Source organism: Aotus nancymaae, unplaced genomic scaffold (assembly GCF_030222135.1).
Source record: "Aotus nancymaae isolate 86718 unplaced genomic scaffold, 86718_ANA_hifiasm-v0.15.2.pri h1tg000122l, whole genome shotgun sequence".
NCBI lineage: Eukaryota > Metazoa > Chordata > Mammalia > Primates > Aotidae > Aotus > Aotus nancymaae.
Window position 1 is genome coordinate 2036461 of NW_026988537.1, and position 15690 is coordinate 2052150.

At 43.9% G+C, this 15690-nt stretch overlaps 1 protein-coding gene across 1 annotated transcript in view; it reads right to left on the reverse strand.

Annotated features, from left to right (window-relative positions):
* The window catches only part of BCAR3 (BCAR3 adaptor protein, NSP family member), a 294360-nt gene that overhangs the window by 156689 nt on the left and 121981 nt on the right, over positions 1–15690 (reverse strand). Inside the window, exon 7 of the mRNA XM_012439670.2 lies at positions 2483–2533. Within this exon, the coding sequence (XP_012295093.1) occupies positions 2483–2533 (51 nt within the window). The remainder of the gene's footprint in view (positions 1–2482; positions 2534–15690) is intronic.

Sequence of the window (15690 nt, forward strand, 5' to 3'; positions counted from 1 at the left end):
AGAGAGAGAGATACTCCTGGAGGCTTTCAAATTATATATACATATAATGACAATATACTACATTTATGTTATGTGTTTTGGTTTACAGAGTGTTTTTATATGCCCATTGTCTCAATGAGCCTCCACAAAGACCCAGACATTTTCCTAGGCACAGGGGGACACAGCGGTGAGCAAGGTGCATAAGGCCCCCCGCCACTTCTGTTGACCTTACTCTCTGGTTAGGGGACACAGACCACAAACAACAGATAAATGAATCAGCAAGACAAGTCCAGGGAGTGACAAATACCACAAGTCAGGTAATGGCTATAGCCACACTGTCTAATACAGGAGCCACATGTGTTATTTACATTTAAGTCTAAATGAATTAAAATTAAGTGAAATTCATTCAGTTCTTCAGTTCACAATAGCCACATTTCAGGTGCTGAATAGCCAACGTGGCTAGTGGTTAGTGGTATACAGGACATTTCCATCATCACAGAAATCTCCACAGGGTAGCACAGGGCTAGCAAGAGACTCGGGGCTAATTTGTGGTCAATAGGTGGTCAGGGAAGGCACCTGTGGAGGTGCCTTTAGTTGGAACCTGAAAATGAGAAGAAACCAGCAGCTCACAGGCCTGGGTGGGAGGGGGTGTGGGCAGACAGTTTCAGACACTCTAGGGCAAAAGTCCATGTGTAGACATGAGTTTGGTAAATTTGAGGAACAGAAAGAAGTCTGCTGTGACTGGAGGGTAATGAGTGGGGGTGGGGAAAGTAGAGACGATGAGGTCAAAAGTAATAATAAAAACAGCTGAGTTGGCTGTTGGGCGCTCATTATGTACATCTATGAGGTAGGTACTGCTATTCTCATTTTATAAATGAGAACACAGACACAGAGAAGTGGAGATACTTGGCCAAAGTCACACCACTAGTAAGGGACAGAGCCAGGATTCCAGCTGGTGCCATAGCCATGGAGCACTTAGCTATTATACTATACTGCATGGCATCTCCAGAGTCAGGGGTGCTTTATGAATGCCCTGTGAGGAGTGTGGGCCTCATCAGGGTGTGAAAGGAAGTCCTTGCAAGTTTTGAGGCAGGAGTGTGACATGATCTACTGCACTTTAAGTGATCCGTCTGTTTATGGTGGGGAGAATAGATGGTAGATGGCCAAGTCAGGGGTCTGCCTCATTTTTCAAGGTGATAACATTACTGTGGCTCCAACTAGGAGAGCAGCAATTCTTATTTTTAAAAGCCTATCAGACATTGCACTTTTATTTTTCACGGTTTACTTATCTTCAAGGACTATGGCAGATAAAACCATGTATCTTTTCTTGTTCCTAAGACAAAAGTACACACACATTCCTAAGAGGTAGTTGCTCCAAAACTCAATAGGTACATGCCAGCATGCATTTAGCTGCAGGAAAGCCAGTTTTTGCCAAGCTTAGCTCTGTTTAAAGCATCTTTTCTATACATTGTTATCAAGTTAGGTCAATGATCTTCCTAGAGTGGGAAGTTTGACTTGAGCTGGTTCCAGTGTTACCCAGGTTGTTTCTATATTTAAGAGAAGAGGGTGGAGTCTTGACCCAGGTGGGAACCCGAGGTGTGGAGTTTCTGCTTGGAAGAGAACTTCATGGGCTGGGTAGTATGTAGAGCAGCAGGTCTTAGGACTGCGATGATAATCATGCTTCCCTGGACCCATTTGCCCTGTGACATTGACTTTGAATGTGGGGTATATGTGTTCCAGTCTCCCTTGTAAATGAGGAAATGAAGGAAAACTGACAGACCCCCCAGGAAGAGAGCAGGAACGTTATGTCATATAAACCTGCTACCAGCCCTGCAAATGACTGCCAAGGTGCTTCAATAAAATACAACTGCTGACCACCTCCAGCTCTAACACTCCCCCCGTCAAATGCCAATTGCTTGTTTAAAACTTCTCCTGCCAGTAGGGGTGAGAGGAGCAAGGTGGCTCAGCTGCAGTTTCCCCTCCAGCCACAGCTCCCTTCGCAGGGTCTGTTCGGGATACAGGTTCAAGTCAAGGTCATAACCCTGTGGTGCTCCCAGTACCTGAAACCCTTCTCCCTCTATGGCAGATTATTCAGCCTCCCTGTGGCTGTCTTTCTTCACCACTGAAATAAGGATAATTATGGTAACCATCGTTCTAATTCATAGCGCTGTTGTGAGAATGTAATGAGTTAGAATGAATTAAATGTCAGACGTAACAGTTACGGTCAGCTATGATATCATATTGTCATTATTGGAAGGGAGAGGATAAGAAAGAGGTGGCTGAAGCCAAAGCCCAGTCTCAAGGCTGCGATGAATAAGGATCCTAGAGTCACCCAGAAACAACTACTCTGGAGCTTCTGCAGGTTAATCAGAGGATTCCCATACACTCCAGGCGCTGCCCCAGAAGTCACTTTATAGGCGAATCAACACCACACCACAGCTCCAGCTGCAGTTTCTGCCCTGCATTCTGGGGCAGAGCAGCAGGGAGCCAGGCCACTTCCTACCTTGCCTCTTCCTCCCTTCTCCGGGCCAGCTTGGGTCAGATGCAGCAGCTCCTATAGCAGAATGCAAAGGAAAGACCTTCTCAGTTGGGTGTGAGGAAATTACAGTAGCTTCAGGGGAGGCTGAAGCCCCTTGGGTTCTGCCAGTGGGTGAGTAACCCGGGCCTCAGGCTTGTTGGATCCAAGTCTACAGCCTCTCCTGGAGTCACCTTCTCCAGGCTGCAGAGCTCACACTGCCCATCCCGCCCAGATGCTTCTTTGCCTGTTGTCTCAGCAGCTTAAGATTTAATTATAAATAACAGTGACTCACAGGACAGCAGTTCCCTTATTTGCCAGGGAAGTCTTATGAAGATTAAGCTATTCTCCCAGGTAAAGGAAGGTTTTTACTTTTCAATAGAGGTAGAGGGAGAAAAGCAGAGGGCTGTGATTACAGCACAGACTTTGGAGCCAGATTGTCTGGGTTTGAATCTGGCTCCATCACTTACAAAGAGGTGTGCCCTGGGACAAGTTATTTAGCCTGTGACTCAATTTCCTCATCTGCAAAATGGGGATAAAAATATTACTTACCTCATAAAGCTATTGTGAGAGTTAAATGAGTTAATATCTATTTGGAGCTTAGAACTATGCTTGGTACATAGTAAGTGCTTATATAAATGTTTGATAAATGAAAGTCCAATAATGGAGAATTGCTTATATAAATGTATATAATGCAATATTACATAGCCATTATAATTTCTATAGTAGCATGGGAATACATCCATGATCTATTACTAAAGTAAACAATATACAGTTTAATAGTATACGGTGTAAAACAAACTGTATACTATTATTGCTGAAAACAGAAAATAAATCTATATGCACTGAAAAAATGCTAAAAATGTACTAAAAATTCTAAACACCAGAGTGTTTCTCCGTTTTCCGAAATTCCTGTATTGTGAAGTACAGTAATTATAAAAAACAGTGAAAACTATTCAGAAAGGGATCAAATGCAGTAGATGTGCAAAATCCACATTAAGTGATTATTCTTTAAACTAATAATAATAGTCTGGGCATAGTGGCTCATGCCTGTAATCCCAGCACTTTGGGAGGCTAAGGTGGGCAGATCACTTGAGGTCAGGAGTTCGAGATCAGCATTGCCAACATAGTGAAACCCCCTCTCTAAAAATACAAAGCTTGGTGGCACCTGCCTGTAATCTCAGCTACTGGGGAGGCTGAGGCAGGAGAATCACTTGAACCCAAGAGATGGAGGTTGCAGTGAGCTGAGATCATGCCACTGCACTCCAGCCTGGGCTACAGAGTGAGACTCAGTCTCAGTAAATAAATAAATCAACAAAATAATAATAATAATAATAGCTCTGATGGTTCCCAAGACTGGATCATTCAGGGTGCCTCCTAGGCTGAAGCTGAATGTTACATCAAAAAGAAAACAATGTTAATATTAAATGCTCATGTGGATATGGTATACTATCTTTCAGACTTCAATCTTTTTTTTTTTGAGATGGAGTCTTGCTCTGTTGCCCAGGCTGGAGTGCAATGGTGTGATCTCAGCTCACTGCAACCTCCACCTCCCAGGTTCAAGCGATTCTCCGACCTCAGCCTCCTGAGTAGCTGGAATTACAGGTGCACATCAACATGCCCAGCTAATTTTTTTTATTTTTAATAAAGATGGGGTTTCACCATGTTGGTCAGGCTGATCTAGAACTCCTGGCCTTGTGATCTGCCCGCCTCAGCCTCCCAAAATGTTGGGATTACATGTGTAAGCCACCATGCCTGGCCACCAGACTTCAATCTAACCTAAACAACAAGTGACCTGCATACACAAAATAAACAAGAGGTAAAAGGCAGTGTGTAAAAGCAATGGATCTGGAGTGTTCTGCAAGGTGGTGACCCAAGGAGGTGGCTCAAAAGTTGCCAGCATAGACAGGAGGAGACGGGTGAGGGAGGGTTCCTCTAGCCATTGAGTCAGAGGTTTCAAGCAGGAAATGGAACTTTGTGGATGGCTACAATAAAGGAAGGAGATAAGCATATCCTTTTACTACTCACTTACATAGAACGTGCGTAGAGAAAAGAACCACAACCTTCAGTAATAGGCCAACTGCTCTACTCTGACACCAGGCCACTTCTTACCCTGCTCCAGGGTCTCACAGAACAATTAAACCCCTAAGGACCTTGCCACCAAGCTCTGGCAGATGGGACTAATGTTAAGCTAAACAAGCGAAACCTATAGGAGGGCAGATGAATCCAAAAACCATCTTAACTTTGTTTGCAAGGGGCCTTGTTTGGTTTTGCCTGTTTTTCTCTCTTTAACCCTCATCATTCACATACCGCTTTCCACACAGCTAATCCAACCAACAGTGTGGATCCTTCGCAAGAGGTCATTATCTTTCCATCTCATATGTTTATCTATAAGTTCTCTCCCCAGCATCCCATTACTCTCAGAAAACGTGAAGGTCTCTGGAAAAAAATAAAAATAGTGGTAGCAAATTCTAGCATGTGCTGGCTGAATAAAACTTTGGGCTCACAGAAACCAGTTTCAGTTCCCCCTTCAATCTTTTCAAATGTCACTATCATAGAGTCCCCTATATAACTCACCCTATTCACCAACCACATCGTATCTACAAAAAAAGACCATCTCAATAATCCCCCAAATACCCTAACTGGCTAGAGTTGCTTCTTTCTTTCCAAAGAACAATGGGGTCCTTGGGGCTCCTTTGCCCCACCAGGGCTATGCCAAGGACACAGGCAGGAGGAGGTTGGCAGGCTGTTTCATTTTTTAGCAAGTGCTGGCAGTACTTAGAGCATTCAGATGATTTCTGTTGACGCTGATGGTGATTAGCTTCTAAGCTACAGGCTTGCTAAAACTGGGCTCACAACTTTTATATCAGGAGAGTCAATTGCACATTTGAAGAGGCTAATTAAAAAAAATCACCAAGAAGTGCTGTGATAAGCTAAGCAGGCTTTGTTCTGTTTGGAGAAAGGAGGGCCTGGGAGCCCTGATGAAGTCAGAGCTTTTCCTCTCCCAAGGGCATCTGTTTTGATGCTGCAGAACAGAGGAATGAGGGGGAGTCCACAGGCTGCAGGGCAGCAGAGCAGGGTGCTCATGACTGCTCAGGCACATCTGATAACACCAGGCCTTCCTGGAGGTGCCCACGTTCTCCTCCTCTGACCCTGAGCGGGGGAGGTGACACTGATTTACAGCTACGTGTCTTCTCCTTCTTCCGTCCCTCCAAGCCAGCCTGTGGTCTATTCAAAGCACACTCAAGGGAAAGAGAGGCCAATGAATGTGCCCAACTGGGAAGTGGTTTTGAGCAAGCGCTGATGTTCTGACAACACACTCTGTCCTCCAATTCGTCCCTTGCTCTTCAGTGGAGCGGGCCTTGGTCTGCACAGGTGTTGGCCAGGGGCTCCGGAACACAGGGCCTTCTCTCTTAGTGTGGGTGACCCTGTATAAGGATGTCTCGAACTACTGGCATTAGATTAGGATTGACAGCGGTGAATGCTCAGCGGGCAGTCCCTCTTGATTGCCCTTGGAACAGCAAGAAGGAGGGAGGGGAATATCCCCTAGACTAGAGATGAGAAGAGAAAAAGGAAGGCTGTTCAGTGAAAAACTGTTGTGGTTTTTAAAAAGTTAAGATCTATGGGATTGTAGATTGGGAAAAAAGACTCTTTATCCGATCAACTCAACCGTCCTATGTTAGGACTAGGGCTTTGCTCCTTTAAGGTGATCATGGTGGAATGTATCTCCTTGATGGAACATCATGTAATTTTTTTTATATCTCTATCTTAAATATATATTTTTAAAAGAAAAAAATATAAATTGTCTCTCTATAATCAAGTCACAAAATGAATGGACCTGTTCAATGCTGTGTTTCTTTTGGTTTTCTGCAAAGTTGTTTTGGGGGACATCTCGTATCTTTAGAGTCTTTTTCACTAGAGAAAAAAGATTAGGCCAGTTGGACCAAATCCATGAGAGAATGAAGTAAGAGTTCAAGTGCCCTAGTCCTTGTAAAACAGTGTAAACTCACTCCTGATGGTCAGGGGGTGGGAAGCTGGGAAGCTGGGAACCAAGAAAGACTGACTAAGAAGTGGGCTCCCTCCCCAGACCTGTGCCCCTTGTCTGTGGCTTTGCCCCTGCTGGAGGGACCAGTCCTGACCAGCCAGGAAAGCACAGCTCTGCTGGACCTGGCTGCCTGGCATGGCTGGAGCTGGAGAAGCCTTACCCCTACCACACTGGATGTTTGCTACGTCTCCCTTTGCCCCTTTCCTTGGAGACCTTGAAGGGCACCTTTATGTAGGGAAAACTAAAAACCCAAAGTTACTAATCTGGAGGACTGGCAGGGAGAGAGACTTTATCCTAGCCAGGATACCTGGGTTTCCTTGGAGCCCTAATGCTGGTTCCTCAATAATTTGGTTTCTTATCACTCCTAATGCAAACTTCTTAAGAAGACCCCCCAGGCCACACCCAGCAAGTCTTGACCCCAACGACATTTCGGCCTCATTTGCTCCCCGAACTCCTGCTGCATTAGTCTTTTAGTTTCTTCTGGGTCTGTGTTCCCTCCTACCTGAGGACCCACACCTCACACCGTTCCCTCTGTCTGGAGCACTCCCACCCCTCCCCCTGCTTTATCTAGCTAACTCCTTTTGTCAGTTATCTTTTCTTGCATAACAAATTATCCCCAAACCTAGTTGCTTAAAACAAAAATTTGTTATCTCACATTTTCTTTGGGTCAGGAGTCTGGGAGCAGCTTAGCTCCATGGTTCTGGTTCAGCGTTTCTCAAGAGGTTACATTCAAGCTGTCAGCCTGGGCTTTGGTCATCTGGAGCAGCAGGATCTCCTGCCACACTCATTCAGTGTGGACCTCAGTGCTTTTTAGGCTATGGGTGGAGACCTCAGTTCCTTGCCATATGACCCCTCCATGGGCTGACTGGGTGTTCTCAGGATGTGGAAGCTGGCTTCTCCCAGAATGAATAAGAAAGAGAGAGAGAGGGCTGGGGGCAGTGACTCGCGACTGTAATCCCAGCACTTTGGGAGGGCCAAGGCAGGCAGATTGCCTGAGGTCAGGAGTTCAAGACCAGTCTGGCCCACATGGTGAAACCCCATCTCTACTAAAAATACAAAAAAATTAGCTGGGCATGGTAGCGCGTAGCTATAATCTCAGCTGTTCAGGAGACTGAAGTAGGGGAATTGCTTGAACCAGGGAGGTGGTTCAAGACATGCCACTGCACTCCAGCCTGGGTGACAGAGTGAGACTCCATCTCAAAAAAAAAAAAAAGAGAGAGAGAGAGACAAGGCACCCAAAATAGAAGCTGCAGGCTTTTGTAAACTAGTATCAGAAGCAACACATCATCCCTTCTGCCATGCGCCATTGTTACGCAGACCACCCTTGGTGCAGTGTGGGAGGAAACCATACATGGTGTGAATACCAGGATGGGGATCTCTGGGGCCATCGTGGGAGGCTGGCTTAATTATTGCTTCCTTTCCCTGAAGATATACATGTATGGTGTGGGTCCAAATGGCCTCACTCATGTCTGTCAGGTGGCTGGCCATTGACTGGGACAATGAAAAATGAAAGGGCCATGTGTCTGTCATTATCCAGCCAGCTAGCTTGGATGAGTTCACATGGCAGTTAGAGAGTTTCGAGAATAAGAATGGATAGGTACGAGGCCTCTTAAAGCCGAGATTTGGAAGAGGTACAGTATCACTTCCACCACATTCTATTGGCCAAGACAAGTCACAAGACTAGCCTGGATTCAATCGGTGGAGAATAGACTCAACTTTAATGGAAGTAGCTGCAAAGTCATAGTGCAAAGGGGTATGGATATAGGAAAAGGGGAAAGTGCAGCCATTTCTGTAAACACAGCACACTAGAGTATCCCTGGAGCCTAGCACAGTACCTGACACGTACTAGAGATTCAATAAGTACAGTATTTCCTACATGGATGAGTTTGAACATTTTACCTTTAGTTGTTCTCACCTTGTTCTTAGCTTGTCTGCCTCACTGCTAAAGAAGCACCTACAGACAAGAATCCTGTCTTATTCATGTTTGTGCCCCGTGCAACATGGACATTACATAGAACTCTGCTAGATGATGAAAAAATACAGGGCTGAGATCCTTAATTTCGTTTACTGACTGTGTGATCTTGGGCACGTTCCTTCACTCTGGTGAGCTCCAGTTTCTTCTCCCACAAACTGGGGGTGGCTACTGTTGCGGGGCGAAGCGCAATTGGATATGTGAGTGCTGAACATGTAGCAAGCACTAAATAGATGTCATCCTCTTCCCTTTACTCTAATTCCCTGTATCAACGTGACCATGGTCTGGCCCCTCTGTCCCTAACCCTGGTTCACCCAGCCTATGCCAGGAAAGCCACATCTGTTCCATGCTTTCCTTGGTCTCAAGAATGCAATCATTGGCATAAACATGAGTACAGCTAAACTCCCATGAGCAGCACAATTCCTGCTGCCACAGACGGGCACGAAGACTGGATCATATGGGATCATGCCTGCCTGACGCAGCTCCAACCATCGGCCAGAGGATCTTCCCCTCGTGCTCCTCAGGTTTCCTGAGGTCCAGCTGCTCTGTCGCGCTGTCCTTCCGACTTTTACTCTCCAGCCATCGTAAAGTGCTCACTGACTAGGTTCACGTAAACATCCTCTGGACATTTCTTCTTTCCAGGTCCGCCGTCTTCTCACTAGGTTCTCTCCTTTCTTTTTTCTTACCCCTCCCCGCCTCACTATTTTTGACCTTTTTCCATATGCCAGGCAGCATGCTAAGCACCTTACGCTAATTGTCTCATTAATTTTCACATCAACTCTATGGCATAGAAACTATTATTATCACCATTTCCCTTATGAAAAGACTGAGGCTCCGAGAGCTCACGTGACCTGTTCATGGGCGCATACTTGGTTAAAATCAGGATTAACCTGGCTTCCGGTCCCAAAGCTGTACTCTCTCCCTTCATACCTTTCACTTGTTGCCTAGTTTTGCATCCTGTGGCAACTTCCTGCTAGAATGTTCCTTCTCTGTATATGGCTGGTCTAGATGTTATCAGCCTTTCTTGAAAATTACCCCCTGCATCCTCAGCTTTCATCTTCCTTTTTCTCTAGGGCAATACAGTTCAGTGGAACTTTCTGTGGTGATGAGAATGTTCTCTGCACTGTCCACCATAGTTGCCGATAGACATATGTGGCTTTTGTGCATTTGATATGTGGCTAGTACGACTGAGGAATTACATGTTCAATTTTATTTAATTTTAATTGACTTACATAACCAGACATGGGTAGTGGCTTGTATACTGGACAGTATAACTCTAGAGTCTCATCTTAGTGGCGTTTGTTATTGGAGGGAGGATAAGGGGCAGGAGGTAGTCAAATGTAGATGGGGAGAAAGGCAGCTTGAGGAAGCCACAGAACTCTTTGCTCATGGATATGGACCTGAGACTAAGCTTCTCATAAGGACCAATTATTTAATGAGGTCCAGATTCCTGGTTCAAGATGTTTTGCTGGACCTATGCCTTCCAATCACCAAATTCCTGGTGATGTCATCAAGCATGCCAGGCTCTAGGAAGTACGTTGAGGCTCTTTAGAGAGGCAGCCTTCCTGAGCAACATGCAGAGCGGAATGTGCTTACTGCAGGGTAGGAGAAGTGTGAGAAGTCTCACTGAAGTAAGAGTTCCTTGCTGCTAAAATCAATATTTAGTAAAAATGACTTTTGGCCTGTAACTGCCATTCCACAGAGTTTCCCCCTTCAAGATTTCTGGAAATGCAGATTAAAAAACCCACAGCAATGATTCACAAAACTGAAATGCCATTTTTTTCTATTAAATCATGTAGCTTCCAGGACTTTCACACATAGCAATATTTAAAATGGTTACTTAGTGAATTTGACTGTAGTGAACCTTCAAATATTAATAAATTTCTATTTGAAAAATACGCCCATGTCTAGAAGCAAAAAAATTCATTATTTTTCTTACTTATTCATTCATTCATCCATCCATGCATCCACAAACATTTTCTGAGTACATGGGAATTCTAAAATGCAAGTGGGGAGAGGCATTTAACAAATTAGAAAGACAGAAGGTGGAACTGGAGCCGTTGCGGGCAGTGGACACGGTTCTGCCGAGAGCTGAAGATGGCAGTGAACTTACAGTCAACGTCAGTGACCAGTGATGATCTAAGTCGACATGGCATGCTGGCCTGGATCAATGAGTTTCTGCAGTTGAATCTGACAAAGATTGAACAGTTGTGCTCAGGGGCTGCCTATTGTCAGTTTATGGACTTGCTGTTCCCTGGCTCCATTGCCTTGAAGAAGTGAAATTCCAAGCTAAGCTAGAACTAAATACTACAAGTGCGTTTTAAGAGGATGGGTGTTGACAAAATAATTCCTCTGGACAAATTAGTAAAATGAAAGTTTCAGGACAATGTTGAATTCATTCAGTGGTTCAAGGAGTTTTTTTTGATGCAAACTATGATGGAAAAGACTATGACCCTGCGGTGCCAGACAAGGTCAAGAAACTGCAGTGGGTCCCTCCCTTGTTGCTCCAGCACTGAATAAGCCAAAGAAACCTCTCAGTTCTCATAAGCAAAAAGAACCTCTTCTTAAAGTGCACTTTGCGGACGTTTCACTCCCTTTCCAATAAGTTTGAGTTAGGGGCTTTTACCTTCTAGCAGAGCAGTATCAACATCTAGTTGGTTCACCTGGGAAACAAAGAGGCTGACCCTGGGACTCACCGTGCAGATGCAGGTCACACTGAGTGCTGGAGCAGGTGTTATGTAATATGCTGAGGCGGTGACCTCAGTGGAGAAATGTAAAGACTGAATTGAATTTTAAGCTAATGTGAAATCAGAGAATGTTGTCATAAATGAATGCCTTAAGAGTATTTAAAATATTCTTCCATATTTCAAAATATAAAAGGTAACGTGACAGAAGATTTTGCGTTTGACATTGTATCTGGGAAGAAAGGGCCAGACCTTGGACCCTCTGGAACCTGCTGTCACAGGTCTTGCAGGGCTGCTTGAATCCTGATAGGCCTAGGCTTTGGTCTAAAAGAAACATTTAAAAAGTCCTGTAAAGCCATTTGGTGTCATTGACCAATTGCTTCCCTGCTAAAAAGCAAGAGATATCACTGCCTGGATAATAGAGGATGTGTTTCAGTCCTGAGATGTTCTAGTTGAAGAGCTCGGTTTTCACTAAGCATTTCTCTATTTTTCCAGTTGTCCCCAAAATTTCTATGTATTATGTTTTGGGGGAAGTGAGGTATGCCCAGTTTTTTAACTAACAACTACTTTTGGGCCTTGCCCACATCTCTGGGATATGAATGGAGATTGCATCCCATTTTGCCGTCTTTTGGGTTTACATTTACCATGTTTCTCTCCTCTGCTCCCCTTGCCCACTGGGGACTCCTCTTTGGCTCCTTGAAGTTTGCTGCTTAGAATTGGAAGTGCAGCAGGCAGGTGATCATGCTGCAAGTTCTTTCTGGACCTCTGGCAAACAGAGTGGTCAGTGAAGGCCATTGTTGTCTTGGGATCTGCAAGGCTGGGGTGTTTTTGGTATCTGCTGTTCCCAGCTCTCCACTGTAATCTGAATACTTTGCCTGTGCACTAATGTCTTTGGAGATAAAATTCATTCGTGTGTTCCTAAATGTTAATTTTCTTTTGCAGAAAATACAGTACCGTGTCTGAATTAATTATTAATATTTAAAATATTTCCTTCCTTGACTCTCTTTCATTTGCTTTGCCCACAGCCTATTCAGTTCCTTTGTTTGGCGGGATTCTGCAAAATGTATCTCACCCACTACTGAGATTGTTCAGTCCTTGCTGTATTTGTATTGATTTGTTTCTGGTGGTAGCTTTTCCTAAAATGTGTGTAGAAAGCAAATATTTTATGATAAAATTAGTGCATGCTGTGTGTGGAATTCAGAGGAAAACCCAGATTCAGTGATTAACAATGCCAAAAGATGCAAGTAACTGGCTATTGTTCAAATGGCTGTGGTGCTATTTCTCTTTTGGGGCCTTTTAGACTTTTGTTGCTCTAAAATTCCATTTTATTGGGAACCCATTTTGCATCTGGTCTTTCTTGACAGGGTTTTTTCCTACTTTAAACAATTTCTAAATAAAATTCTGTATTTCAAGAAAAATAAATTAGAAAAACAATTTTTATAGCAACTTCTTTTTAATTTTGAAAATAAATAGGTAGGTTTCTTCCTGGTGACCAAAAGGACATATAGCATTGAGTACCTACTCTTAGTACCTTCTACCAGGTGTCTTTCATCGTTTATTTATTTATTTATCAAATATTGTCAAGTCTCTTTCATGCACAGACATTTAATTATTGTCATCACACTTTTGAGGTCATAAAGAGCTCCCATCATACTTTTATTATGGAACTTAACTCAATAAAGTGAAATGTATTTCTTCCCATATCTGCTTCTGTCTCTAGACTGGTGGTGCTGGAGGTCTAGGACACCATCTGATCCAATGCTGTGTTCTTGGTCTCTAGAACCCCACCCAGTACATATTCTTAAATATTCCCCAAAGAAACACAAAACCACAGAAGTGTGCTCCTAGGCTGGGTCCAGGGTCACCACAGCCCAGCATTCTGTCTCTAACATGAGAGTCCTTCAGAACATAAGCTTCAAAATCCCTGAGGAATCTGAAGCAACTTACTCTGAGATCAGCCTTCATGAATTCATCAAATCCCTCTTGGCTTACTTGTATTTTCAGCCTCCAGTGTAAACGGATAAAAATTCTTTTAACGTACTAATCACAACTAAGACCTCCTTTCTTTTTTTTTTTCAGATGTCCTAAAACTTCATATAGTTCAAAGGTCATCCTGTATCTACTTCTAGCAACACAAATATATTTAATGAAGATTTATAAATTAATAAAAAATCTAAAAGAGATGATAATAGTCTCATCCATGACTTTCACAGTTTTGTAAGCTCCTGTCATATCCATTTTCAATTCCTGCCTTTACATACCAGAAAGAGTTCTTGAGAAAAGTATTTTTTTTTTAAAATAAAAGCCTCCCATTCCATCTGTTTATCATCTCTACATACTCTCATCTGGGTATCTTTCCTAAGGTTCAGTGACAAAACCTGTACAGAATATTCATTCATTTATTAGTTTACTTGAACACTCATTCAACAATATTTATTGCACGCCTACCATGTGCCAGGCACACAATTTTGTATTAGGCAAAAACAGAATAAAATTACAAGCCAGGAAGACCTCCTTGTTTCTTCGCCCTGCCATTCTCCCTGGCTCAACGTCTAGAGCAAACACTAGTGTTTGGCAATTCATCACCCCATGTGTTTATCGCCTTTCTTTTCTCGTTATGTTTTGAACTGTTGATTACCTTTTAGAAATGTTTTCTTAACTTTTCGCAAAGTAAAATTATCTTTCTTTCCTGGAAAGGTTGTAAGTTCCCAAGAAAGATGACAGAAGCAAAGCATTGCCTTTGAGATTTCCACCTCCCCCTCTGCAGTAGGCAGGACCATTTTAAAGGTGAGGAAATGGAGGTTCTGAGGAGATCGACTAAGTTATCCAAGATCTCTCAGCTGATTGATGATGGGGCTGGGATTCTTACTGAACATGCCTGGTTCTAAAGCTACCAGAACTGCCATCTCACCAGCCTGCCTCTTAGGGTGCCAGAGCTGGTGGCTCACACTTGTTTGAGTACCCTAGAGAGCGGAGCTCAGGGCTGGCCCACAGCAAACGCTATTTATAGACTTGACTTGATTTAAATAAATGCAGACGGCTTGGCTGATGCAAGGCAATTAACCTGACAGCACTTCTTCCCTCACGTTATAGACAGATGGCGGCTCTTCAGGAGAAATGTGAAGAGCTGGAGTGTTATGAATCATTATCTCTTCCTCTCCCCAGCTAACTGAAATAAAAGCTGTAGGCTTGGCCTTGTCGTTGCCCTTTTTCAATTTCTGTCAGAACAAGCCACAAACCTTAATGCATTTGAGTAGCGCTCAGCTAGCCTGCAATTATTTGTGGTGACAGGGAGCAAGGATGGCATCCACCAGCCCCGCCAAGTTTCCTTGGGACCACAAATGTCAGCGTCTCTCTCCTGCCCTTCCAGCAGAGAGATCTGTGGGCTGCAGGGTGTTGGGAAGGCCCAGAACAGGCTTGCGGGAGTGAGAGGGAAAGATGCCACCAGGAGTGGCCTCAGAAGGAGCCAAAAGCTAACTCCGTATGTCTTAATGCACTCTAAACACAATGGCTATTTAAATGCTCCTTTGGTGGTGAAAAATGATTCTAACAATAAATGTTTGGCACTTTTCTAATTTTGCGCCATGTGTATTTACTACTTATTTAAAAATAAATGGACTGTAAAAGATCTGCATATTCTCACATTCAAAGCCTGAAATAGCAATAGGATACAGTTGACGTAACAGCACAGGCCTGAAGTCAGTGCAACTGGGTGTTATTAGTTTCTACTTTGCCACTAACATTGTTTGTAAGACACCAATTTCTGCTGCTCAAAACCCACTGAAGCTCAACCACCTGCAAGATAAATTCAAACTCATTAGCTTGGCCTATGAGATCAGGGGTGATCTATCTCTTACCTCCCTGTCTTAGCATAGATTTCCCCAAAAGCAGGCCCTAGAAGGATTTGGTTGCAAGTAGTGTGGTAAGGTAGAGGGGACATGAGACGACAAAAAGGAATGTTGAGAAAGGGTGCCTCATGAGCAGGTGACCACCATGGGAAACTTGCGCTCGATCTCCCACAGCCCTTTGGAGAATCTGTGTAGAACACACCTTGAAATGATCTGACTAAGGGAAAGAACCTAGGGGATTTGTCCGTCAGCTCCCCTCCTCATTGGCTGAGGGGCTGACTGGAGGGCATCCACTCTGATCTTCTAGTCTCCTTCATGCAGAGGCTGAACATACAGGAACAGAGCGTGGACTCAGGCAGGGAGATGCAGGTGTGCGAGCCGGGAAGCTATAAATGGGCTCAGTAGATACACACTGAGGACACAACACTTTGCAGTGCTTTCTGTCAATAAGTGGAATTAATTTCTCTACTCCTTGATTCTGGGCTTGCCTTTTGATGAACAAAATGCAGAGGTTACAAGGTTGTAGTAGTTCTTAGCTAGAACTCAAGAAACCGGACAGCATCTATACTCTTAGATCTGTGCTGCTGCCATGTGAATAAGGCCAGGCTACCTGCTGAAGGATCAGAGACCTCAGGGAGCAGAGATGA